Source organism: Cetorhinus maximus, chromosome 15 (genome assembly GCF_964194155.1).
Source record: "Cetorhinus maximus chromosome 15, sCetMax3.hap1.1, whole genome shotgun sequence".
NCBI classification, from domain to species: Eukaryota; Metazoa; Chordata; class Chondrichthyes; order Lamniformes; family Cetorhinidae; genus Cetorhinus; species Cetorhinus maximus.
In genome coordinates this window covers 77,883,195-77,909,984 of record NC_135893.1, presented here as the reverse complement: position 1 = coordinate 77,909,984, position 26,790 = coordinate 77,883,195, and the positions used below count along the sequence as shown (strand labels likewise).

Below are 26,790 nucleotides of genomic sequence, written 5' to 3'. Positions count from 1 at the left end.
GCACGTGTGCCTCCCTGAGTTTTATCTTGGTGAGTTGGTGGTCGCTTCTCTCCTTCTCCAGAATTGACCTCATGTTGAGCAGCGAGTTTGAAGCTCCACCTGCGTTGCTGTAGTTTTTCCTGGTTCTATGACAACAACTATTTGACTCTGAAGTTCGGGCTCAACCTTCTGTTGTTGCCCCTTCTCCTCTGTATCTTCTATTTTCAGTATGTTGGTACTTATCTAGAGGTTTTGCTGGTCTGAGCGAAGAAAAGTATTTTCTGCCATCTACAAAGGAGATGGAATAACTGCTTCTGCAAAGAGTGAGGTCAGTTTGGAACTGAAGTCCCAGTCAAGATCACCAGTACTGGTGGACCTTTCAGGAATATCCAAATCAGTGTAGTTCATTATAGTGGTTGTTTTGACATCTTCTGCCATTTTGGGGAGATTGAGGGCAACTCTGCTCAGGAAAAGTGATGGTTGCGGATGACATACAGAATTTCGATTATTTGCTTGTGCCATACTGGAGCAGTGCTTGAATCATGCCTACGACCAGTAGTTGGATTCCTCCAAGTCCATGCAGTGGTGTGTCTGTTGCTTGTAGCCAGAGGTCTTTTAGCCACGGTTCCTGATCCAACAGGGCCATCACACTGGCTCCTGTGTCTAATTTGACATTTGTGAGGTGGCCATTTACAGATATGTCAACATCCAAAATGTGAATCTGGCATCCTAATTTCTCTCAAGAAGCATTTTTGGAATTCTTCTTGGTGTGGCTCATCTACCTCATGGACTCATGTGGGATCCTTCGCACGTCTCAAGGTTTTGGACTTACACATCTTTTTAAAGTGTCCCAGGCAGTTGCAGTGAAGTCATTGCAGTGATTGCTGGACACTGCTTGTGCCTGCGAGATCTTTTGACACCACAGGGGTGACATGGTTTGCCACTATCTTGTGTTTTGCTTGGGTACTGCTTTCCCTGCCCTGGAGTCTCCTTGCCACTTTGTAGCTTTATGAGCTGGACTGTTGGGGTTGCTCTGTAATACAGTTTAACTTCACCTCACAAAATGGATCAATTTTGCTGGTGGACTTCTGGTTGTCTGATGATTTGGATGGCTTTTTCCAAAGTCAGACCTTCCTTAGATTGGATTACATCCAAAAAAACTACTGTCAACTGCTCCCACTACTATTTCATCTCTTATGAGCTCTGGCTTGAGGTCACCATAGTCATAACCTTCAGCCAATCTGTATAACTCAGTTACAAAATATTCTATGGGTTCCCTGGACTTTTGGAAACTGTTGTTAAATTTTTCTCACTTCAAAATATTATTGCTTCTTAGGTCAAAGTAGGTGTCAAAGGACTTGATGATCTCTTCAAAGTTATCAGAAGATTTATTCATTCCTTGACTGGCAATTTTGTCATTGGCTATTGGACCGACTGAGTACATTAGCGTATTCACTTGTTCAACATCTGTTTTCTCATTCAAGCCTGATGCTATCATATATCTAAAAATCTTCTCCATAATGCCCAATTTAGTGTCTGGTCTGACCCTTCCATCTTCCTTAATTGGTCTGGCAGTATTGATTTACCGTCCATGGCTGTTTTCAGCAAAGTGGAGTACAACTTTAATTTTAAATTTTTCTTGTTTAAATGGTGCTGCAGTAATTGTGTTTCTTTTTTCTTCCCCTGCTTTTTGGGATTTGGTGGGCTCCTGTTGCAGTTACAGAACCATTTTAAACTTCAGCGATTTTGCAGAAAATCTTTTGAATGAATCGTTTTGGCCAGGTAGTTATTTCCCTGAGCTTGAAGAATCAAAGTGAAGTGTATTTTTTGCTCCCAATTCTCTTTAACTTTTTTTTTCCATTTGTGCATGGCCGCCACATGTTATGGCACTGACTCTGGATCTGGGCTGCAACGTTCTTTAAGCTGGGATGATTATTGCGCTGAATGTAAAAGCTTATTTCAGCCTTTTTTTGGGAGTTTGCTTGCCCTTTTGCAATCTGGCTAAGTTCTTTGACTCTGCTTTTGATCGGGTCTTGTGACAGACCTCCACATGCTCAGATGGAGTCTTTTTATGCTGCACAGTGGTTCTTTCTTCTGCCTTTCAGCTTCTTAGATGATCTTCAGCAGTGTATTCCAGATCTTCAAGTTAGGCACACTTCTCTCAGGTCAGACTGCAGTTTCATTATTTCTTCATCCTTAGGGATTTTGGGGTCCTTCACCTGCTGCCACCATGTTGTGAAGTTTTATGTTGTCTCACGAAGAGGTCTAGAGGCTTTGTATGGTCGAACAAAAACTGTTTATTCATAACACAGAATTATACACATATATACATGATACAGTCCTGATTAGGTACTACCTTCATGCTGACTTCTACCAGACTCACTCATCCACTCTACTACTCCGGTGTGACTCTCTGCATCATAATATGGGCGGTAATGTTTGCCCAGTCACACATTAACCCTTACAGTCCAGAACACCCTAATACTACAAAGACAAGGATTTGTTTTTACCACAGAAAATTGTTATTATCAGGAACACCCTGCCTGAGAGGGTGATGGGGGCAGATTCAATAGTAACTTTCAAAAGGGCATTGCCCTAAATACATAAAAAGGGGAATTTTGCAAGGCTTTGGGGAAAGAATAGAGGAGCGGACCTACCAGTAATTGATTAGCTCTTTCAAAGAGACAGCATGGGCACAAAAATCATAGAATTGATTTTCAAATTGGCTGCATAAAATCTAATTGTTTGAACACAGTTTGAATGTTACAAAATTAAAGAGAGAAAAGAAAATTGCAATAAAAACTAGCTTAATGCAGTGCCTTAACAACAAAAGGCACATTATACAGGATACCTTCCAATTACTTGGCCTTCAGGGTACAGTACATTTTTAAGCACTGTTGGGAGTAAGAGTAATTGTGTTTATTCTACAGTACTTGTCTGCTTACACTTTTAGACCGCTGTCAGTACTTAGCTGACCTCATACCGTACATTACGAGGCACTTGTGAGGAATACCTCCTGGTTAGTATCAATTAGCGTGCTTTCTGTTCACCATGTAGACAAAACATCTTTCTTTCATCAAGTGATCAGCTGAAGGTTAGGCGTTCGCGCCAATCACATGATCTTAAAACAGACGTAAAAGCAACGTTTTTTCATAACAGCTTCTTTATTGCAATAGAGTCTGAAACTTAACATTACTTTGAATAACAGAAAACAGTCAAAGAATTGATCTTAACTGAGTTGCTTTTTGAGAAACAGCATTCCAGTGTTAATTTAACAAAGTTCAGATTTCCTAAATCTATTTGAATTTCCTTAAAGCTTCTTGCAAGCCATCAGCAGGACTTCAGCAGAAACCCTGCTTTGAGCTAGTGACTGCCTTCAGTCAGCAGAGCCTCATTTTGCAGAGGGATCCTTCATCAGGCCCCTCATTACCATATTCAAAGGCCTAAAGCCTATTTTTGCCATCTGCCCATGATGTCTAAAAACTGGGCAGCGTGGATTTAGCAAGAGATCAAAGCCTGTGTAGATTGGGCACATACCATCCCACCACTAAATCGAATGTTCTGCACCCATTTTACACCTGAGAAGGGGATCCTGTGTATACCAATTTCTTCCACCTCCACCCTCTTCTGTGTCAAACTCTTGTTTTCTGTGCTGAGCAGCTGATCACAACAGCAATCCTGCCCCACCAATCTCCGTGCGCAACTTACCTCAGGTGCAGCAGTGGTCCAACTTCAGGAAATACAGTACAGTAAAATCTTGATGAGTTGAATCCCAGGAGATCCGCCTCCAAATTCATGTTAAGTGAAGCTTTGTGGTAGCTGAGGAGGCCTCGTCCCCACATTAATGCAACTCTATGGGGAGGGTCTTCCAATCAGCGAGCAGGGGCGGGGCCCACTCGCCAACGCATAAAATGATGTGGGATGACGTCGGACAGAACGCCCGACGTCATCCCGGGTCATTTCCATTTTCAGGTTAGCGGGGGCACAGCCAAATCCCGCTGACCTGTCAACGGCCTATTGAGGCCACTTAAAAAGTAATTAAAATTATTAATGGACCTGCCTGTCCAACCTTAGGGTTGGAGGGCAGGCCGGGAGCCCTGGCGAGCTTCAGAAAAAGCATGAAACCTCATCCATGGGCGGGATGAGGGTTCATGAAGGTTTTAAAATATTTAATAAAGGTTTCAGTAAACGTGACGGACATGTCCAAACTCATGTGATGGTGTCACATCAGGGGACATGTCAGGGAAATCTTGCTATCATTTATTTAACTTTTTTTAATTTGGAGCCAATCTCCCTGAGGCAGCACTTAGCCTCAGGGAGATCAGTGCGCTCTTTCGCGCGCATGTCCTCTGAACAAGGAGCAATCAGGGTATGGGCAATATATGCTGGCCTAGCCAGCGATGACCACATCCCATGAACAAATAAAAAATAGTAAATGTGTGAAAAAGTCTTCATTCAATTTGTTCACACCTTACAACGACCTGACCTTGCAAAAGACAGGAAAAACTCCGTAACTTTTTCTGCCTTGCGTGCGTACGATACAGTCTGCCATGTGTCAATACAGGAAAACATGGTTTCGGGTTTTCTCATGTAGTGTGAAATCCCAGAGCATCTCTACAGCCTTTGTAGCATTGGCGAAGGAAACAGGCAGGCGAGCGGGCAGGCACCATCAGACTTGTACAGATGTCCTTCCGTGAGGCTTCTTCAGATGAACAACAAACTTTATTTGCAGAGAACAAAAACAAAAACAGAATTACCTGGAAAAACTCAGCAGGTCTGGCAGCATCAGTGGAGAAGAAAAGAGTTGACATTTCGAGTCCAATGACCCTTCAACAGAACTGAGTGTAGTTAGGAGAGGGGTGAAATATAAGCTGGTTTAAGGTGGGGGGCGGGGGGAGAGAAGTTGAGGGTGGGGTGGTTGTTGGGACAACCAAGCAGTGATAGGAGCAGATAATCAAAAGATGTCACAGACAAAAGGATCAAAGAGGTGTTGAAGGTGGTGATATTATCTAAGAGAATATGCTAATTAAGAATGGATGGCAGGACACTCAAGGTACAGCTCTAGTGGGGGTGGGGTGGAAAGATTGACAAGGTATTAGTTGTAGATTTAAAAATAATGGAAATAGGTAGGAAAAGAAAAATCTATATAAATTATTGAAAAAAACAAAAGGGAGGGGGAAGAAACGGGGTGGGGATGGGGGGAGGGAGTTTAAGATCTAAAGTTGTTGAATTCAATATTCAGCCCGGAAGGTTGTAAAGTGCCTAGTCGGAAGATGAGGTGCTGTTCCTCCAGTTTGCGTTGGGCTTCACTGGAACAATGCAGCAAGCCAAGGACAGACATGTGGGCAAGAGAGCAGGGTGGAGTGTTAAAATGGCAAGCGACAGGGAGGTTTGGGTCTTTCTTGCGGACAGACCGCAAGTGTTCTGCAAAGCGGTCGCCCAGTTTGCGTTTGGTCTCTCCAATGTAGAGGAGACCGCATTGGGAGCAACGAATGCAGTAGACTAAGTTAGGGGAAATGCAAGTGAAATGCTGCTTCACTTGAAAGGAGTGTTTGGGCCCTTGGATGGTGAGGAGAGAGGAAGTGAAGGGGCAGGTGTTGCATCTTCTGCGTGGGCATGGGGAGGTGCCATAGGTGGGGGTTGAGGAGTAGGGGATGATGGAGGAGTGGACCAGGGTGTCCCGGAGGGAACGATCCCTACGGAATGCCACCAGGGGGGGTGAAGGGAAGATGTGTTTGGTGGTGGCATCATGCTGGAGTTGGCGGAAATGGCGGAGGATGATCCTTTGAATGCGGAGGCTGGTGGGGTGATAAGTGAGGACAAGGGGGACCCTATCATGTTTCTGGGAGGGAGGAGAAGGCGTGAGGGAGGATGCGCGGGATATGGGCCGGACACGGTTGAGGGCCCTGTCAACGACCGTGGGTGGAAAACCTCGGTTAAAAAAGGAGGACATGTCAGAGGAACTGTTTTTGAAGGTAGCGTCATCAGAACAGATGCGACGGAGGTGAAGGAACTGAGAGAATGGGATGGAGTCCTTACAGGAAGCGGGGTGTGAGGAGCTGTAGTTGAGGTAGCTGTGGGAGTCGGTAGGCTTGTAATGGATATTGGTGGACAGTCTATCATCAGAAATTGAGACAGAGAGGTCAAGGAAGGGAAGAGAAGTGTCAGAGATGGACCATGTGAAAATGATGGAGGGGTGGAGATTGGAAGCAAAATTAATAAATTTTTCCAGGTCCAGACGAGGTGCTGCTTCATGCTCTCGTCGGGACCTGGAAAAATTGATTAATTTTGCTTCCAATTTCCACCCCTCCATCATTTTCACATGGTCCATCTCTGACACTTCCCTGCCCTTCCTTGACCTCTCTGTCTCAATTTCTGATGATAGACTGTCCACCAATATCCATTACAAGCCTACCGACTCCCACAGCACCTCGACTACAGCTCCTCACACCCCGCTTCCTGTAAGGACTCCATCCCATTCTCTCAGTTCCTTCGCCTCCGTCGCATCTGTTCTGATGACGCTACCTTCAAAAACAGTTCCACTGACATGTCCTCCTTCTTCTTTAACCGAGGTTTTCCACCCACGGTCGTTGACAGGGCCCTCAACCGTGTCCGGCCCATCTCCCGCGCATCCGCCCTCACGCCTTCTCCTCCCTCCCAGAAACATGATAGGGTCCCCCTTGTCCTCACTTATCATCCCACCAGCCTCCGCATTCAAAGGATCATCCTCCGCCATTTCCGCCAACTCCAGCATGATGCCACCACCAAACACATCTTCCCTTCACCCTCCCTGGCGGCATTCCGTAGGGATCGTTCCCTCCGGGACACCCTGGTCCACTCTTCCATCATCCCCTACTCCTCAACCCCCACCTATGGCACCTCCCCATGCCCACACAGAAGATGCAACACCTGCCCCTTCACTTCTTCTCTCCTCACCGTCCAAGGGCCCAAACACTCCTTTCAAGTGAAGCAGCATTTCACTTGCATTTCCCCTAACTTAGTCTACTGCATTCGTTGCTCCCAATGCGGTCTCCACTACATTGGAGAGACTAAACGCAAACTGGGCGACCGCTTTGCAGAACACCTGCGGTCTGTCCGCAAGAAAGACCCAAACCTCCCTGTCGCTTGCCATTTTAACACTCCACCCTGCTCTCTTGCCCACATGTCTGTCCTTGGCTTGCTGCATTGTTCCAGTGAAGCCCAACGCAAACTGGAGGAACAGCACCTCATCTTCCAACTAGGCACTTTACAGCCTTCCGGGCTGAATATTGAATTCAACAACTTTAGATCTTAAACTCCCTCCCCCCATCCCCACCCCGTTTCTTCCCCCTCCCTTTTGTTTTTTTCAATAATTTATATAGATTTTTCTTTTCCTACCTATTTCTATTATTTTTAAATCTACAACTAATACCTTGTCAATCTTTCCACCCTACCCCCACTAGAGCTGTACCTTGAGTGTCCTGCCATCCATTCTTAATTAGCACATTCTCTTAGATAATATCACCACCTTCAACACCTCTTTGATCCTTTTGTCTGTGACATCTTTTGATTATCTGCTCCTATCACTGCTTGGTTGTCCCAACAACCACCCCACCCTCAACTTCTCTCCCCCCGCCCCCCACCTTAAACCGGCTTATATTTCACCCCTCTCCTAACTACACTCAGTTCTGTTGAAGGGTCATTGGACTCGAAATGTCAACTCTTTTCTTCTCCACCGATGCTGCCAGACCTGTTGAGTTTTTCCAGGTAATTCAGTTTTTGTTTTTGTTTTGGTTTTCCAGCATCTGCAGTAGTTTTTTGTTTTTATTTATTTGCAGAGATGCTGGATTAGCTGCAGGCTTCTAGCAAGGCTACAATGGACTCTGTAGACTAGGAAAACTCCGCCCCTTATAAGCTTCCTTGTGCTTGGTGCTGATTGGCTGTTCTGCCCATATGCCTCTTACTCAGTAAGGTTGGCCTTAAAGCAACAATCACCACAGGACACTTCAGGGTCATTGCACCTGAGATGGGAACATTCTCTGCTTGGGCTGCCTTGAACCACATTAGCAAAGCTTCTTCAATGTTGGGATATGCACTTGTTCTCATCCTCTTCCTTGCTGGAGAGAATGTTTGTTTGTCGAACTGTTCTAAGATGTTCGCCTCGTGTTTCATAATGGCGGACAAACTTGAAGGTAGAATCTCCCACTTCTTTGTGACGTCTGCTTTCCACTTCATACCATGGTTTTCCACTTGCTGTATCAACTTCACCTTTTCTCTGATTGACAACACTTTGAACTTTCTCACAGGTTTAGCCATACTCACAGGTTTTGCACGCCCCTTCACGGGGAGATCTCAGTGTCAAATGGTGGCTGGCACAGCACTCCATGATTTCACGCTCTTGTGGGTTAACTCTGCTCTGATTGGTCGGCATGGTCATATGACAAACTTTGACAAATTCGTCTAATCCAGAGTTACTCGTGCAGAATTTTGGCTTATCATGAGCATCGTTCTATGGGATTTGCTACTCTCCGGCAGCAATCGTTGACGACTTTGGCGTAACTGGAATTTCGTGTTACCTGAGTTTGACTCATTGCAATTTCACTGTTTTCAAATAAAGCCAGTGGCAGACAGCAGGCGGACCAGGGAAATGCAAAGAAATTCAGGGAAGAGCCATTTAAATCTGGAGGTCAGATAGAAATGGCTTTTACACAAATGTTCTCAAAGAGTAAGTGCACTGTAAACAGGCCAAGATGCTGAAATAATTCTATTTCCTTGGTGACTCAGCAACCAATCTAGTGAACCTTCACTGTATCACCTCCAATGCAAACCCATTCTTCCTTAAATATGGAGACCAAAATGGCACACAGTATTCCAGGTGTGGTCTCAGCAAAGCCCTGTACAATAATAGCAAGACTTCTTTATTCTTGTGCTTCAGTCCCCATGTAATAAAGGCCAACATGCCATTTGTCTTCATAATTTCTTGCCAGCTGCATGTTAAGGTAAGGGGAAGGAGGTTTAGAGGGGATGTGAGGAAGAATTTTTTCACCCAGAGGGTGGTGGGAATCTGAAACTCACTGCCTGAAAGGGTGGTAGAGGCAGAAACCCTCATAATATTTAAGAAGTATTTGGATGTGCACTCGCGATGCCATGGCATACAAGGCTATGGGCCTAGTGCTGGAAAATGGAATTAGAATAGTTAGGTACTTGTTTGACTGGCGCAGACTCGATGGGCCGATGGGCCTTTTTCTGTGCTGTAGACCTCTATGACTAGTTGTAGCTGAATGACCATCGTATTACTTTTTAAAAATTCGTTCATGGGATGTGGGTGTCGCTGGCTGGGCCAGCATTTATTGCCCATCCCTAATTGCCCTTGTTCAGAGGGCATTTTGAGAATCAACCACATTGCTGTGGATCTGGAGTCATGTGTAGGTCAGACCAGGTAAAGAGAGCAGCTTTCCTTCCCTAAAGGACATTAGTGAACCAGATGGGTTTTTACGACAATTGGCAATGGTTTCATGTTCGCCATTAGATTTTTAATTCCAGATACTTATTGAATTCAAATTCCACCATCTGCTGTGGTGGGATTCAAATCCAGGTCCCAGAGCATTACCCTGGGCCTCTGGATTACCAGTCCAGTGACAATGCCACTATGCCACCATTAGAGAAATGTCGACATAATTTCAGATGCTGCTCACAATTACCAAACCTAATACAAAACTATTCACCGGAAAAAAAAAACTGTTTTCTGAGTTAATGAAAGATCTGTTTTTCTAACTGGTCGTATCAAAATATTATGGTTTGGCAAGCTGTGTCCTGTTTTCAGTACTTCACACAATTGTTAAGAAATATTTGGGAATGCATTCAAACTTTAAAATAGAGATGTCAGTATGTCTCCTATGTTGCATGTTTGAGGTTACTTCTGCACCCAGAAAAACATCAGAATTTGGAAAACGCTCTTGATCCACAGTTTTTTTTTGGTGCCTTAATTTGGAAGCTAATCAGATTGCTTGTTCCAAAGCCAGTAGATTTAATGTTTTCACTTCAGGAGGGAATGACAGACATTCCTGGGGGAAAGCGTAAATCAAGATTTGGGCTCGCATTGAAATTTCGGGGTGGATCCAAGATCTGCGATGTTTCCGCCCTAAAAGCCCAACATTGTTGTCCAAAGGTTTGAGGGTGGTTTTCTCTGCCTAGCATGCTGCTTTCAGATGTGTATGGTACAGTCTGCCATGTTGTCAATGCAGTCAAACATGGTTTCGAGTGCTCTTGTGCTGCAGTGTGAAATCCCAGAGCATCTCTACAGCTTTCGCAGCATCAGCTAAAGAAACAGGAGGGCGAGCAGGCAGGCATTCATCAGAGTCTTGAAGAAGCACAGATCCTCTGAGTTTCTGATAAATGTAACTGTTGGAATTAAAATATGATGACATTATCAATCTGTCATTTCCGCCCTCTATGCATCTTCTCATTGTACACTACATAACTGGCGCAGTTACTTATCACAGTGAAAGTACTTTTCTCAAGGGAAGCTGATAAAGTTAAGATTATTTTATAGAGTGGTATAAGATCATAGGATGGTTACAGCACAGGAGGAGGCTATTCAGTCCATCATGCTTGTGCAGGCTCTCCATAAAAGCTACACAGCTGGTCCTACTCACCTGCCTTTTCCCTGTAGCCCTGCAATTTTAAAAAAAAAATCTTCAAATAATCATCCAGCTCCCTTTTGAATGCCTCAGTTGAACCCGCCTCCACCATACTTGCAGGCAGTACATTCTAGATCTGTAAAAAAAACTTTTCCTTGTGTCTGATTTTTGTTTGATAATTTTTGCCTTTTCTTGGGGTTGGCTGGAGGTATCGGAAAGTTAAAAGGATTTATAGACATCCACTAACAGTCACCTCCTTCCACGTGTTCCTTGCTGCTACATTTGAGGGCCTTTGGATGTGCCAGCTGTGACTCAGTTGCTAACACTCTTGCATTACAAGTTTCGGGGTTCAAGTCCTACTCCAGGGCTTGAATGCAAAAATCAAATACTCCAGTGCTACACTGTTGAAGGTACTGACTGTCAGAAGAGACATTAAGCTGAGGCCCCTTCTGCCTGCTCAGGTGGATGTAAAGGATCCCATGGGACTATTTCAAAGAAGAGCAGGGGAGTTATCTCCGATGTCCTGCTCAATATTTATCCCTCAATCAACATCAGAAAAATACAGATTACCTGGTCATTATCACATGGGAGTTTGCTGTGTGTAAATTGGCTGCTGTTTTTCCTACATTGTAATAGTGACTGCACTACATCACTTTGTGATGTTTGGTGGTTGTGAAAGCCATTACAAAAGTGCAAGTCTTTCTTTTCTTTTTCCAATGGTGCAAACATTGCAATCCCTCCTTTCCCTAATTTCTGATAAGAAAACTTCCAACAGCAATCCCAGGAAAACTCAGTGCTGATGTATTTCCTCCCCCTGGAGCTACCATTGCAGCACCAGCCCCCTTCTCACCTCCACCCCTTAGAGAACCCTGCTCACCATTTAAAATGATTCAGCCCTGCGAATGAGAGGGTTGTATTCTGCCATGTTCTGCCAGACTCCAAATATCTAACCTACTGTCGTAGGACCCACGATACACAGCTCACCCTCGGATTTTTACACACTTAGATTCCTTGGATTTTGATACATGGGGTATCATCTTGGAGGTGGGAACCGAGAGTCGTCAGATTTCCTGGCCGGTAGTACCCAAGCAAGGCCGGGAGCTGGGGGCTGGCTGGAGTTACACTGTCACCTCCCACAAGATGGACACAGAGGCAGTCCTGGTTAAAAGGCCAACCTCTGTTCCCTGAGATATCAGCTCAGTTCTGGGGATGAGGGTGAGGCCTCCTAGCCCTCACCCCTTACACCCCACCCCCTCATACCTTCCCTCAGTTCCCATGCCTCCAATCATCTCCCATACTCCCCTCAAACCCCCCAATACTCCTCTCAAGCCCTCTTAGACCCTTTACTACCCATACTCACATACCCCTCACACCTCCATATCTCCCTTTCAGCCCCTACCCCAGGTCCCCTCACAGCTAGATCCCCTCACACCCCCATCACATCCCCATACCCCTCATAACCCTCAGCTTCATACACTCTTATCCCATACCCCAATAACCTAATCACCCTCCTGTACCCCACTCAGCCTACATACCCCACTAACCCTACCTCATACCATACAGTCCCCACCCCACACCCAGTAACCACTATAAACAGAACTCACAAGCCCTATCATAACATTGGAAGGTCTTTAAAAAACTCACAAATTTGTCAAAATAAATAAATATCACTTGAACATCCTATTAGAAAAAAAAAACCCTAATAGCTCAGAAATCTGTCAAAATAACCAAGCTCAAATCAACCTTGACAGCTGTGTCAACAACCCCCGCTGAGTAGAATCCATTAGTTGATTTGGAACTCAGCCAGGCATTCATAATTAAATTCCACTGATCAAATCTCTTGAGCTGAACATATTAAAGCCTTTGAAGACAGCCAGAAGCTCAGCTATCTGTCAAAGCTTTGAAACAGTCAAACAGATGGCTGGGTGGAACATCAATGAAAAAACAAATCAAAGTTCTGGGTACATTTGACACCATCATCTCCGGATTTCACTTATGTACAATACATAATAGCACTTTATGCCATTGCTAATGTACTCTACTACATCTGAAGATTTTTCCACTTTCACAATGCCATTGATTGCCCTGACAGCTTTCCAGATGTCAGAAGTGACAACCTGGCAAACACATTATTTAATGATCACACATCTTTTCAAAACAAAGCCCTAGCATCACTTGCTGTATTTAAGACATAAATAACATATGATACAGCTTTTAATTATGATATGTAAAGTTGGCAACAAAGTTTGCAACACCTTTTGAACTTGCCTTTCATATGGCTCCCGACTCCAAACAATGGGTCCCCCATGGTTCACAACACTCCAGTGTTGGTGCTAAACAGGTCACCTTCTGAAACTGGCCTGACTCCTTGAAGATTGTGGAGGGTCTAAAATGCCTATTTCTGCAATGGTGCCAGTGATATCAGGACATCAGCATGTGGATTTGTGACCAGGCCCCTTATCCTGCACCACTGAAAAAGACCTCTGTTGGGAAATGGGTCAGGAATCCTCGATTCAATTACTGCCCAGCATATTTAAAGCCCTCACAACTCAATTTGACCCTGAGTTGGGATGAGAAAATCCACCCTGTGGAATCCAATCCCACCACAGATCAACAATAACTTGCACTTTTATGGCACCTTTAATGCAATAAAATGTTCCAAGGTGCTTCACAGGAGAATTAGTAAACATAACTTGACATTAAGACACATAAAGAGATATTTTGAGAGAAGTCTAAGCCTCAGATTTTGATGGAGACAGGCCCAATCAGGAGGCCATTAAAAGTAGTGGAATGTGATTCCAGGATTCCTGCTTCATTCAACAGAAGGAATTTGATCAGATGGCCAGGTAGCTGATTTTTCAAATAGCCTCATTATGAATGCTTGGCTGATCTCCAAGATTGGATAATGCACTCAGATCAACAGGCAATGTTGACACAATGTGCCATGGAGTGCTAGTTTTCCTTGATTAACATCTTTATTATCATGTAATGGCCTGATATTTATTTGAGAGGTTTCTTTCAATACCTTTGCGTTTATTTACACAAGATTAAAAAGTGTAAAGTTGAGTAGCTTTTTGTCATTGACATTGTGATGGCTGTAGTTGATTGGCATTTTTATCAGCTTCTAAGATGAGCAGTTTTTTTTTCAAAGAAGATTTTCAAAATGTGCTTTCCTATGTTGTCAGTTTCAGGAGTATTTGAAAGAATTGCCAGATCTGCCAATAGCTTATTGATTTTGCACTTAGTGGATGCTGGAAGAGTGGGTATGGATGATGTGTTGGAGGCTTGGAAATGGCATGGAGGTAATAGAAGGAGAATGGAGGGGCGGGGGTTGGAGGGGGCATGAGGGTATGGAAGGTGTATGAGGGAGTATGGAGGGGAAATGGGGGATGGATGGGGCTGAGTGGGTATGAGGAGTGAGGGCTAGAGGGCCTAACAGTCCTTAATACAAATAGGACAAAGTCCCATTAAATAGAGGCAGGCCTTCTAGCCTGCTGGCCTCACCATCTGCCCACCTCTGGCCTGCCACCAGAGGTGGCGGACCCGTCTCCAGCCCATTCCCGCCTTCCTGACATGAAAATAGGTCAGATGGGGCCTTCATGAATGGAGACGGGATTGTGGGTGGGGCGGTTGGCGGTGGTCGGGAAAATCCCGACTTCCGATACTGGTCTCCTTGACAAATATCCGGCCCTATAAAGCTCGGCCGTAGTAGCGGGTTTGAAAGAGGATTAAAGAAATGGAGAGGCTTCGGGAGGGAATCCAGAGCTTAGGGCTGAGACAACTGAAAACATGGCCATCAATGTTGGAGCAAGGAAATAAGGGCTGTGCAAGAGGCCTTTGGGAAGCCACAATTTCAGGGTCAGATATTTTAGTAAAGCATGAATTAAATTACGTACTGCAAAAATTAGTGTCATTGTACAAGATGTTTGACAACATTAGGCCATAATACAGCACAGTAAACAGGGGCGGTCTGGTGAAGGAGTCAAGATTTTGGACTCATGCTGTTGGAATCTACAGAGTGGGGATGCCACTATCCTGTCCGGCCTGCTGTAACCCTGATTCAGCTTTTAACGCGGAGTAAATTTTTCATGCGGTGTAGCCTCCAGCCGGGATTTCCACCAACAAGTGACCGCCTACCACTGGCATTAAGGGAATTCCTAGTGGTTCTGGTGGGAGGCCGGATTACCAGAGCAGAAAAGCCCTGAAGATGTGGAGCTCGGAGGGTAGAGGTGACAGCACACCTCATTACCTCATTTTGCCTCCCTTTTTGCCACTGTCCTGCCCAAATGCAGCCCAATGTTTCCAATCCATTTAAAATTGTGCCTACTAAGCTTATCTATCCTGTGTCTGTCACACATTACATTCTGTGCGCAAATCAATCTTTTTCAGACCAGCAGCCTGAAATTTATAACAAATAACAATGACTTTCTAATTGGTTCATCAGTTGATTTAACTACCTGGTTTTCCTCATTTAGAGCTGCTAAACATCAAGAAGAGGGGATATTACTCCAGAGATTACACTGTCCTTCCATTGAATGACAGAAGGCTGGGCCAAATCATGCAGAAACTCTGGGCATACAGCTAAGCCACAGACCCATGTCCATGTGTGGGCAGTGCCATGGAAAATCTACTTGTCCTGTTTCAAAATCTATCCAAAAGAAACAGTTAAATCCTGTTAGATAGGATTCCTAATAATTGTTTAACTTGGAAAGGGATTTCTGTAGACTTCAGATAAAAGCAGCCAAATTGCCAAAGTGATATGTGCTCATGAATCATGTCATTATTCGTCATTATTCAGAGCGAACGAGAGAGAGGCTGCCTGCAGCTTCAGGGGTGACTAGTTGGTCTGCTTCATGATGTCACAAACGCAGCACACCAGCACGCCAGTACACTAGCACACACTGCACTGCTTTACAGTTAGCTTTTTAACTCATTTTCTGTGTGCATTCCTCTAAGGGATAAAAAAAATCATGTCTTGCGCCCAGAGTCTGTTTGATTTCCAACCATTTTACACATTCTGAGATATGAATCAACAGGAAATGGATTTGTGGTAATCAGTCTTTTGTCTTCACAACCACAGGAGATTAAAGTTCAGTCTTTTGCAATTTTCCTATCTCCCTTTTAAGTGTCTCTGCTTGAAGAAGGCCATGACATCTTTTTCAGGTGCGACATTCCATGTTCTCTAAGGACAGGTCTGTCAGTATAATCCACATTGAAATTTTCCAGAAAGTGGTCGTTTTACATTATCAGCCATCTTTTGCTCAGTGTCCTTGCTTGTATTCCTTTAAAAACACACACATCTTCCTTAAAAAGTTCAATATGCCTATAAGTAATTTATGGCTGTAACTAGCATTTCCTGATAATGGAAAATAAAAAACTCTCAGTGAGCAACTGTGGTCACTCAGAACAGACCTATGGAACATATAACAACACAATGGCCAACTTACAAAGGTGAAGGCAGCATCACAACAAGGAGGTCTGCTACAATTATCTGGCTTAACAATTTGGATATAAAATTATAATTGTTGCTCTACATGTTGGTCACCAGAGGTGGAGGCACAGTGGTATACAGTGGCGAGGGAATGACCCTGGGAGTCCTCAGCATTGACTCTGGATCACATGGACTCTTTCAGCGGAGGCAGCCCTTGCCACTGAGGGTACCTGGCAATATCCCCATGTGGTGAAATACCCAGCAGTGAAGGTGGGAAAAGGCATTTAAGTGGCCATTAATTGGTTACTTCAGAGTCTCAGTTTTCGTAAGGTTGGGAGAGCCGTATCTTCCTGGCTGCTAGTAAAATGCCAGTGACAAGTTAAAGATGATGGGCACAGCACGCCCCCACCATCCCACTCAATTTTATGCCACTAACCACCCCCAGCCTCCCAGCCTGCTCCCTGGGGCCCTGTAGAATCCCAAACAGTGATTCTTCTCAGCTGCCTCCTGAGATTTCTTGTATCATGGATGCTCACCCTTAGCCAATTTGATTCTGTTCTGAGACAAATAATGGCTTACTGCACTAAAAACAAAGGACCCCTTTAAGGGGTTGGTCATTAATTAAGTACTTCATTAGTTCATTTGTTTTAAATGGCTGCTCAAAAGAGTATAAAGAGAGTCAGCTGAAACATTGGGGTAGTAGTTAGGAGGCAGTGATATATAGAGGCTGCATCCTGTGAATAGTAAGGAGGTGTTGTGGGATAGGTCTTGTAACTCTGACTTGTGGAATTCAACCAACTGGGTTAAGTTAACTTTTAACAAAAAAAACAAAAACTGCAAAGGAGTGGTTTATTATAATCCTAATTTCTAGGTTCCAGGAATATCTTTTTTCCACCTGGAGCCCCTCTGGCTGATGTTGTGACAGCTGCTGAGCCTACAGCCTCAGGCCTGAGGCCTGAGGCCTGAGGCCTGCAGAGGAAAGAGAGAGAGAGAGAGTGTGTACAAGGTGAAAAGAGAAAAAAAAACAAAGGCTATGGGACCTGACAACATCCCAGTTACGGTGCTGAAGATTTATACTCCTGAACTAGTTGCAGCCCTAGCCAAGCTGTTCCAGTACAATTACTACACCAGCATCTAGCTAACCAGATGGAAGATTACCTCAGTATATCCTGTTTACAAAAATCAGGACAGTCTGGCTAATTTCCACCTTGACAGTCTACACTACCTCAATCATCAGCAAAGTTCTGGTCTCTGTATTGTTTAAAGGATGGAGAGGCACTGGAGGAGGAGGTGGTGAAACAATTTTCAAGGATGATAACATGAATAATGGGATATGCTTATCAGGGTAGGTTGAACAGACTGGTGCTCTTTATTTTTGGAAAGAGAAGGCTAACCTAATAGTTGTCCTTTTTTTCCCTCTTTCATGGGATGTGGGCATGACCAGCAAGGCCAGCACCACTGCCTTGCTATTCTGTTTATGTGGGAACATCTCAATGATCACACTTCTGTGTAGTGATTCTGATGGAAAATGTCTATTCCCATTAATGGAAGAATTTTTCTCTTTCCCACATGCAGTATTTATCTGAAGCATCATGACAGGCCTCACAGGGCAATAACTGCCTGTGAACCCATGAATGCAGATACTGCACAATGACCAGGGCCCCCAGGAGCCTGTCCAGTGGATATGGGATGCCTCCTGGAGGCAGGTTCCAAGAATGGGAATGGGAAAGGAAGTTGGATGTAAGTACAACTCATTTAGCAAGCAAAAGCGTATCTAGTTTTTCATGTCCCATCGTGTTCTTCCAGTAACGCATTCCCATCGCCATGCCATCAGATACTTACATGAATTTCTGATCTTTCAGAATTGTGGCCAAGAGAAGGTGGAACTTGTCACAGCACCCAATGTCGTCTTCACACCTCAACAATTTCAGACCCTGGTGAATATTGGAAAGCCAAACCTGGTTCTCAGTCACCTGGTCCATGCATTCTTCCCTCGCTGCATCCTGGTGAACTCATCCTGCAGGGATACAGCTTCTACAGCAGATGGGAGGAGGTTGTTGCCCCTAAAGGCCATTCAGGCTGTTGAGGGTAAGTGCATACATTAACCAGTAACCATAAAGCAAGTACATGTTTTTTTTTGTAATTCTCAGGGGAGGCTAGGTGGTGATGTGAAGCCTTAGCTCTGGGATCAGCTGTTTTATTCAAAGACTTGTTCGATTCTACTAAGCATGTGTGTTATCTTCCAGGGTTGATGAGACAGCACCATCAAAAGAATGCAGTGCCAATGTCGGAGACTGAGCTGAACCGGGTCATTAACAGCTGCTGCACAAATGCCAGGCGACCGGCCATTGGAGCCTGACAGTGGGTGTACTCTCTGACACTGCAGGGAGTGATCTCTCTTGCAATAATTAAAACAAATCCATACTGTTCAAATAAATAGTGTTCTTTTTCAAGAGAATTAGTAGCTGCTCATTTAATGTAGTAATTGCTTTCCTTGAATTAATAAATGCACCTTTAATTTAAGTAATTGCTTTCCTTGTTTTATTGAATTCATTGGGTTGGTGGTTAAAATATAACAGGAAAACTAAATCTCAAATTGGGGGAAAGTTGTTACATTGCCAAAATTGCATAAAAGCAGACAAATAGAATTGTTGGCATTTTCTTAGTCTCCTAATTCTCCCAGACTTTCAGTTACTTGAAAATTGGCACGGAATTCATATTTTCTCTCCAGTTGTATGCATTAGCGTGCAATCGATGTGGGGGTGCAATTCCCTTGAACCTTGACAAGCCACAATCACTTTTGAGTATTTTTGAGTGCTTTTAATGAATCCTGTAGAGTGGGTTCATTTTCGAGCGCTTCAATGATCTGCGATCTACACTCTTTAAAGGGAATTTTTTCTCCCATTTTCAATGATCTGCATCAATAGTTGTTCCAAATGACGGCATTTGAAATCAGATTAGCAACAATTGCTTCCGAGCTTTTATAAATGTTGAATCGATGTCCGGTCTTTTCAGGTCGGGTTGTTGCTGTTGTCCATCCTTAATTGCCCTTGAACTGTGTGGCTCACTAGGCAATTTCAGAGATCAGTTAAGATTCAACCACATTATTGTGGGTCACATAGACCAGACCAGGTAAGGATTGCAGATTTCCTTTCCTAAAGTACGTTTAGTGAACCAGATGAGGGTTTTTAATGACAATTGATAATTTAATGATCACCATTACTGAGACTAGCTTTCAATTCCAAGATTATTAATTGAATTTAAATTCCACCAGCTACTGTGGCAGAATGAGCCCATGTTCCTGGGACATTAGCTTGGGCCTCTGGATTACTAGTCCAGGCATATTACCATGATGTCATCATTCCCCAAACCCCCTGCCCCCCCACCTAAAGGGGAGAAGGGTTTGAGAGGGTAGAGGTAGAGAGGATGTTTCTGCTTGTGGAAGGGGCCAAAATTAGGGACCATAAAGGAAAGATAATTACCAATAATTCAAGATATATGAACAAGGAGCAGGAGTAGGCCATTCGGCCCCTCAAGCCTGCTCCGCCATTCAATAAGATCATGGCTGATATGATAGTAATCTCAAATCTGCATCCCATCTACCCCTGATAACTTAAGACCCTCTTGCTTAACAAGAAAATATCCACCTTTGCCTTAAAAATATTCAAAGGCACTGCTTCCACTGCATTTTCAGGAAGAGAGTTCCAAAGACTTACGACACTCTGAGGAAAAAATTTTGTCTCATCTCTGTTTTAAATGAGTGACCCCTTATTGTTAAACAATAACCCCTGAGTTCTCGATTCTCCCACAAGAGGAAAGTCCTCTCCAAATCCACCCTGTCAAGACCCTTCAGGATCTTATATGTTTCAATTAAGTCGCCCCTTACTCTTCTAAATTCCAGTGGATACAAGCCTAACCTGTCCAACCTTTCCTTATAAAACAACCCATCAAGTCCAGGTATTAGTCTGGTAAAACCTTCTCTGAACTGCTTCTAACACATTTACATCGTTCCTTAAGTAAGGAGACCAGTACTGTACACAACACTCCAGATGTGGTCTCACTGGTGCCCTGTACAACTGAAGCATAACCTCCCTACTTTTATATTTAATTCCCCTCGCAATAAGTTTCTTTATTCAAAAAGTGTGGAACTTGCTAGCATGAAAAGGGGTTGAGGCAAATATCATAGATGCATCTAAGGGGAAGCAAGGTAAGCAGACGAGGGAGAAAGGAATGGGAGGATATGTTGATAGGTTTAGATGAAGCGGCTGGGAGGAAGCTGGTGTGACGCATTAAAACTGACAGTTTGGATTGAATGGCCTATTTCTGTGATTCTATGTGAAAAACGATAGGAAGCAATTTTCCCATCCCGCCCATGGCGATTTTCATGCGGGTGGGAGCGACGAATCCAACGGCAGGCAAAAAGTCGGAAATCCAAAGGGCATCCACTCATTGACCATGAGAAACTGACTGGCCATTAATATGCCACATCAGAGATTGGATCACAGAGCTAGGTTGGGTCACTCATCTCAATTAAACCTTAACATCCCACCCACAGCTCAAGATGTTACATATCTGCGATGCCATCCTGGTCACCTCGATGTGTGCGCGAGTGTCTCAGAGACAAGGTGGCCACAATGCAAGTAGGGCGGGAAAAACTATGGACCCGTACAGTTTCCGAACCTTTCATCTTCTGAGTTTCACTTTCTTTCCCATTGAGTCATTAATGTCTTTAATGTTTCCTTTCAGAGAGAAGACAAAACTACATATGGATCCAGGCATAAAAACAGTTTGCAATCCTCCCAATGGTGGGTTAAGGGCTGCTCAGAACTCAGTGGCTTCACATTACAGTCACTGCATCTCAAGAGCAACACATAGTAAAGTAGAATTTAGGAATGCAGGCAATAGTGAAGCTGGATCATATATGGCATTCCATCAATGAAGGCCTGTCAGGCGTTTATCAGATGTGACACTCCTAATGGACCAAAGGGCATCCACTCATTGACCATGAGCAACTGGTTGTTCATTAATATGCCACACCAGTGATTGGAGCCTGAAATCAAGGTCCTCATGGACTTTGAAAATGGAGTCATCCAGCTGGCCGGCGAGGATCTAAACCGATCCTGTGCTGACGGTGAGGTCGGCGGTTCTCTACCAATTGAGGAACCAGCAATGTAACATCCATCAGACAACCATGCTGTGAGGGACGTGTCCTGTTTCACAGGCCACTGCCATGCACTAGTTATCTCTCCTTGCTTCCGCAAGCACACCTGGGAAACAGCCGATGGAATCCATGACCCAGAGCCTCCAATCTGCTGAAACCTCAATTGAAGGACCATCACAGCGCTCACCCATACCCTCCACCAGCACAGAAACACACACTTCGGTGGATCCTAGCTTTAGCTAGCCTGGGGATCACAATCTGTTGAGCACATCGCACTGTCCGATCCACAGCCGGCGGCAGCAGGGCCTTCCCAGGTGTCCGGCACTCGGAGGTCTGCTGGAGGCCAGAAATTTGCTGAGACTGAGTCAGATGACAAGCTTCTGGACTCGGTCATATCACAGTTGTTGGAGCTGCAAAGACAAGCTCGGGAACATCAAGAAGGGATGGCCGCTATACTCCTGGGATCACAAGGCACGCTGGAGGAGTCCGTCTGCCTTCAGGCTGACGTGCTAGCACTGGCATGTCTATGCACTGAGGACAACACCAGCAGGATGGCAGCCGCCATGGAGACCTTGGTCCAGGACGTCGCTCCTGCGCTGCTGCACGGGCTGAATTCCATCGCTGATGCCATAGTTGGTCTCCAACAGTGTGTGCGCGAGAGGGGTGCGGGGCAGCTCGAACTCACTCCAGCTGCCCCTTCCACTCAAGGAGTCAGCCAAGGGCCCTTGGGCACCCATAGGGAGGAGGATCATCAGGTACACACTCCAGGCCCATCCATCCAGATGACCCCAGGAGTGTCTGGCCCACCCAAATCCTGTCTTCCTGTGACCCCAGCAGCTCCATTTCCACAGGCCGAGGAAGGTGCCACTGCCACACAGCAGATCCCCAAAAGCAGGCCGGGGCCTTCCAGGTCTCGGCCCTCCAGAGGTCACCTGGCAAGGTTATCACAGACAGGGCGTCGCAGTCAGCAGGCTGCCTACACCTCCGCTGTGGACATCTGGGGAGCAGCAAGACATAGAGGCAGGGTTAGGACAGTTAACCCTTTTGAGTACAAATAAACTAAATTAACATAAGGGGACTAAACTAAAATAAGGGGACAAAGTAAAAAGCAGCCCCTTAAAGGGAAATTGCAAAAACAAAAGGCAAAATGCAAAGGAAACTTACCAACATTAAATTATAATGTGATTAAAGGGGTCGATAAAGCACCCCAATCCCCACGGTGCCCACCGAGCACGGAAGGCCTCGATGGTACCGGAAAACATCGCGTGCTCCCTCTCCAGGGACACCCGGCTGCGAACCTAGCCATGGAAGAGGGGCAGGCATTCAGGTCGGATGGCCCCCTCAATCGCCCGCTGATCGACCTGTTAATGGCCAACTTGGCCAAGCCCAGGAGCAGGTTCACGAGGAGGTCCTAATCCCTCCCGGCCCCCTGCACCGGGTGAAAGAAGATGTAATTGCACAGCCTGGACACGGGCATTAATCACTTGTACATGATGTTCACTATTGTAACTAAACTCCCAAGAATGTCTTCTTTCCTATGGCTCCTTGTTCTGATGAGCAGTGTTTGTGTCACTCAGATGTGAAACCTTTCTGCACAAGATAAAGGCAGGTGTCTCAGTCCAGGGCCTCTTCCCTGTGCTTTGTGCAGCCTTCAGACCAAAGTGATGGTCCGGCCTCACACTCCCTGGACACATTACTGATGCCTGCACCTCGATGGCGCTTGTCGTTGCTGCCAGAATGTGGTGGGCAGGCGTCACAGAGTTCCCTCATTCTCTCTGTGTGCTCTCAGCACCTTTAAGGTGGGGCTGGCCCCCATCTCTTCAGCACCTGTGACCAGTGACACTGCTCCTGAAGGTCTCAGGTGCTGAAGGCTGACAAAGGATCAGGTGCTTTTAAAGTTTCATGGCTGCATCTCCATTATATGATCCTGATCACAAAGCGCAAGCGAGCTGTCCTCAGCCAGACAGCAGTCAGACATTCTCAGAGGCTATGTGAAGATCTATGGAGTGTCCTCACTGCATGTTGTCATCGCCCTCCTGGAATCGAGCGACTATGAGACACTGCGTCTCCCTGAAGGAGCATTCTCACAAAGGGTATGTGTGCTGCCATAAGCCAGACTGGAGTCTAACATTCATAGGTGCAATGTGAGGGCCTGTGGTGTCTCCTCACTGCATGTCATCATCATTCTCTACAATATAGCAGCTATGAAGGCCTTCCAAGCATGTCTGCCTCATCTGGCCAGTATGATGGCCTCATTGCCTTCATTGTCACCTACGAGGACCTCCTCACTCTCATCCCCATTGACGTCCTCCTCATCAGAGGGGATGTCCAGCTCCTCCATCTCCTCCTCAGCCAGCTCCTCCCCCTGTTTCAGTGCCAGATTGTAAAAGGCACAGCAGACAACGACGCTGTGTGACACCCTCTGCAGACTGTATTGCAGGGCTCCACCAGACCGATCCAGGCACCGGAACCTCATCTTCAGCATCCCGATGGTTTGTTCCACCAAGTTGTGAGCTGCCACATAAGCCTCATTATAGCGTCGCTCTGCTGCAGTCTGAGGCTGCCACTAGGATGTCATCAGCCACATCCTCTGTGGATAGCCCTTGTCCCTGAGGAGTGAACCCTACAGCCTCTGTGGACCCTGGAAGACATCAGGGACCTGAGATCTGCTAAGGATGTAGGAGTCATGCACACTTCCTGGGAACCATGTGCAGACCTGCAGAATGCGTTTCTGGTGGTCCCACACCAGCTGCACATTCAGCAAATGGAACCCCTTGCGGTTGACATAGTTGACTGCTTGTTGCGACAGAGATCTGAGCTCCACTTGAGTGCAGTCAATGGCACCCTGCACCTGTGGGAAACCTGAGACCTGGGAGAATCCAATCGCTCTTGCATCCTGGCTCTCCAGGTTCCGGGCGAAATGCACAAAGTTGAGTGCCCTCGTAAAGTTGGCATCCGTGACCTCATGGATGCATTTGTGGGTGAAGGCTTCTGATGCTCCACAGAGGTCACGTGTGGAACCCTGAAAGGAGTCACAGGCGTAGAAATTGAGCACTGTGGTCACTTCCACGACCACAGACCATGGATGGCCTCCATGTCCCCTTGCTGCCAAATCCTGCAGTAGCTGGCAGATGTGACCGACCAGTTCCCTAGACATGCGCAGTCTTTGGCGACACTGGCTCCCGGTCATCTGCAGGAATGAAAGGCGGCGTCTATAGACCCTGGGTCTAGCTAGGCACCGACCAGTGATGACTCTCTGTGAATCTTCAGCAGTGTGTGCGGGAGTCCCAGCTGCCCCTTCTACCAGAGGGTGCTGCTCTTCCCTCTGCACAGCCAGGCACCTCAGTCGCTCTCTTGTCCTTCATCTCCACTCTCTGTACGCCACGAGGCATACAACTAGTTCACCATGCTCCATATGTACTCCTCCTGCAGGATGAAAGAGAAAGTCGCATGGGTTAGCATGGGTGTACTAAAAACATCTCTTGGTTAAGTCTGAAGGCCCCTTAACACATCCCTGAGAGTGCTGGCAACCACTTAGATGGCCAGAGATTAGTGCGCTGCATGGCTGCCTGAAACCCCACCTTCCCCCCCCTCCACTCCACCTGACCAATCAGTGGCAGCTTTGCCCATTGGACTGCATGCTGTGCTCTCAGCTCAGGCACAGGCATTCTCCTAACCTGCACTGCAAGGCTGCACTGTTAGCTTGAACCATGGGAGAGACTGGTCTAAACCGGGATGCTAACATTACAAGGGGCTGTGAGCACCTCCACCAGTCACTGCTCCATGGCCAGCTTTAGCAAGAAGATTGTACAACGTGCCCAGTCGTCCAACTGTCCTGCAGTCCACTAAAACACTCATTAGTTTGCTGTCTGTGTCCAACAGGTGAAAAGCTCTGGAGCATTTGGTGGCACTTTGATATCTCTGCGTTGCTTGAGTGGGCAGATAAGCTAGAGGCCCGACTCCAGTCATATCAACGTGGTACGCCTGAACTGTCTCAGCTGCAGAGGAATGGTCAATTTATATAAGGTTTCCCTAATGCGTGGCCGCTTCCCTCACCCGCCGTCCACTACCCCGCACGTGCTTGTGCACTACCACCAACCGCAGTGCAGCCCTTGCCCCCCTACAGTCGCCTCAACCTTGAGGGTCAGCAGGCGACCCTCTGGTGAGCACTGCGCAACCTTATTGTGCACTCACCTCGAGTTCCCCTCAAAGTGCAGCTTGCCAAGTGCATGCCTTATACCTGCTGTTGTGAAACATGCCGATGTGCTTGGGTGATCCAGCATCGGGGGGGATGATTCCGGTGAGCTGGCCTTATAATGATATGCAGATGTATTACAATGAGGTTCCTGATGTCTGATGCTGAGAAACGCGGCCCACCATTGACGGGCAGAACAAACGATTGAAAACTGGTTTCACGATGTTGTGAAGCCAATTTTTGGCCTTCTCACCATAATATCTGCTCACGCAGCCAAAGACACCCAATACCAACGGGCACGGAAAATTCCACCCATGGTTTCAAATAATAATCTTCTCACTTGTTAACAGAAATAGATCATATCAATAAGTAATGTCCGGGAAATATTTTCAAATTCAATTTTCTATGTTTTATATGAAATTATATTTAAGGATTGTGCATATTTAAAGGTTAAAAAGAGATCCTCTTCATGAACTGATGCTTGACAAACTATTCTTTCTCATTTGCAGCAAAAATCAGTATTGTATTTCCTGACTCTGGTACCTTTTATAATGAAGATGCTGCCTACTTCTCTCCTCAGCACAAAAGATTTGTCAAATGCTTTTTATAGGATTACATAGGATATACGGCACAGAAACAGGCCATTAGGCCCAGCCAGCCCAATGCTGGTGTTTATGCTCCACTCGAGGCTCCTCCCATCTTTCCCCCTCTACTGCCTTCTCCCCCACATTCTACACTCTACATTCTTCTTAAATGCCTCTATACTACTCGGTTCAACCACTCGCTGCGACAGCGAGTACCGCATCCAAGAAGGAATTGAGGCCTTACCACTTTCTCTTCAACCTCTACTGGTCACTGCTTCCCTCTCCGCCAAATGCAAATGGTGCCTGAGGCAGCTAGGGTCTAGATTCATGGAGATTTTCCCTCTCTCTAACCTTGTTGCTTTCTGGGACCGCAGGTGGCACATGAGGATCCAGTGGAGCAGGGGAATCTTGTGGTGGTTTTCTGTCCCTCCAATCTGGCCCCATTTAACTTGCTTTGAAAAGTCAAAATGTTTAGAAATCCCGATGGCAAAGTGCACTTTTTATATTGGTGCTAGAATGGCCATTCTCCCCCTACCAGTGAAAGGCAGAATTTTACAATCATGATCAGGATTTCTCAACAATTCCCAACATGGCAGCAATTCTGCAGTCTAACCATTCCGGGGCTTCGGCAGAGATTTTGTAGCAAGTTCCCAGCTATATATCTGAGGAGAAAAGTGAGGGATTTAAGAATTTACAGAAACAAATTTAAGTTACAATTGTATTCTTAGTATCCCATGGACATGATTGTTACAGCGACTGATGATAAAACAATCATATTCAACAAAAAATCTCTTTGGCATTTTTAAATTTTGTTTACCAAA

At 45.6% G+C, this 26,790-nt stretch overlaps 1 protein-coding gene across 3 annotated transcripts in view; it reads left to right on the top strand.

Annotated features, from left to right (window-relative positions):
• LOC144691243 (uncharacterized) overlaps positions 1 to 18,546 on the top strand; it is a 47,722-nt gene extending 29,176 nt beyond the window's left edge. The window contains exons 2-4 of one of the 3 annotated variants that reach the window (XR_013579073.1): positions 2,085 to 2,144; positions 17,892 to 18,117; positions 18,276 to 18,546. Coding sequence is in view for 1 of the 3 variants with exons in the window: in XM_078559287.1 (XP_078415413.1) it covers positions 17,680 to 17,769; positions 17,892 to 18,117; positions 18,276 to 18,388 (429 nt within the window). In the remaining 2 variants the exon portion in view is untranslated. Of the gene's footprint in view, positions 1 to 2,084; positions 2,145 to 17,611; positions 17,770 to 17,891; positions 18,118 to 18,275 lie in introns of those variants that run through there. The other 2 variants (XM_078559287.1, XR_013579072.1) reach the window with 2 other exon arrangements.
• Positions 18,547 to 26,790: the final 8,244 nt, after the last annotated feature.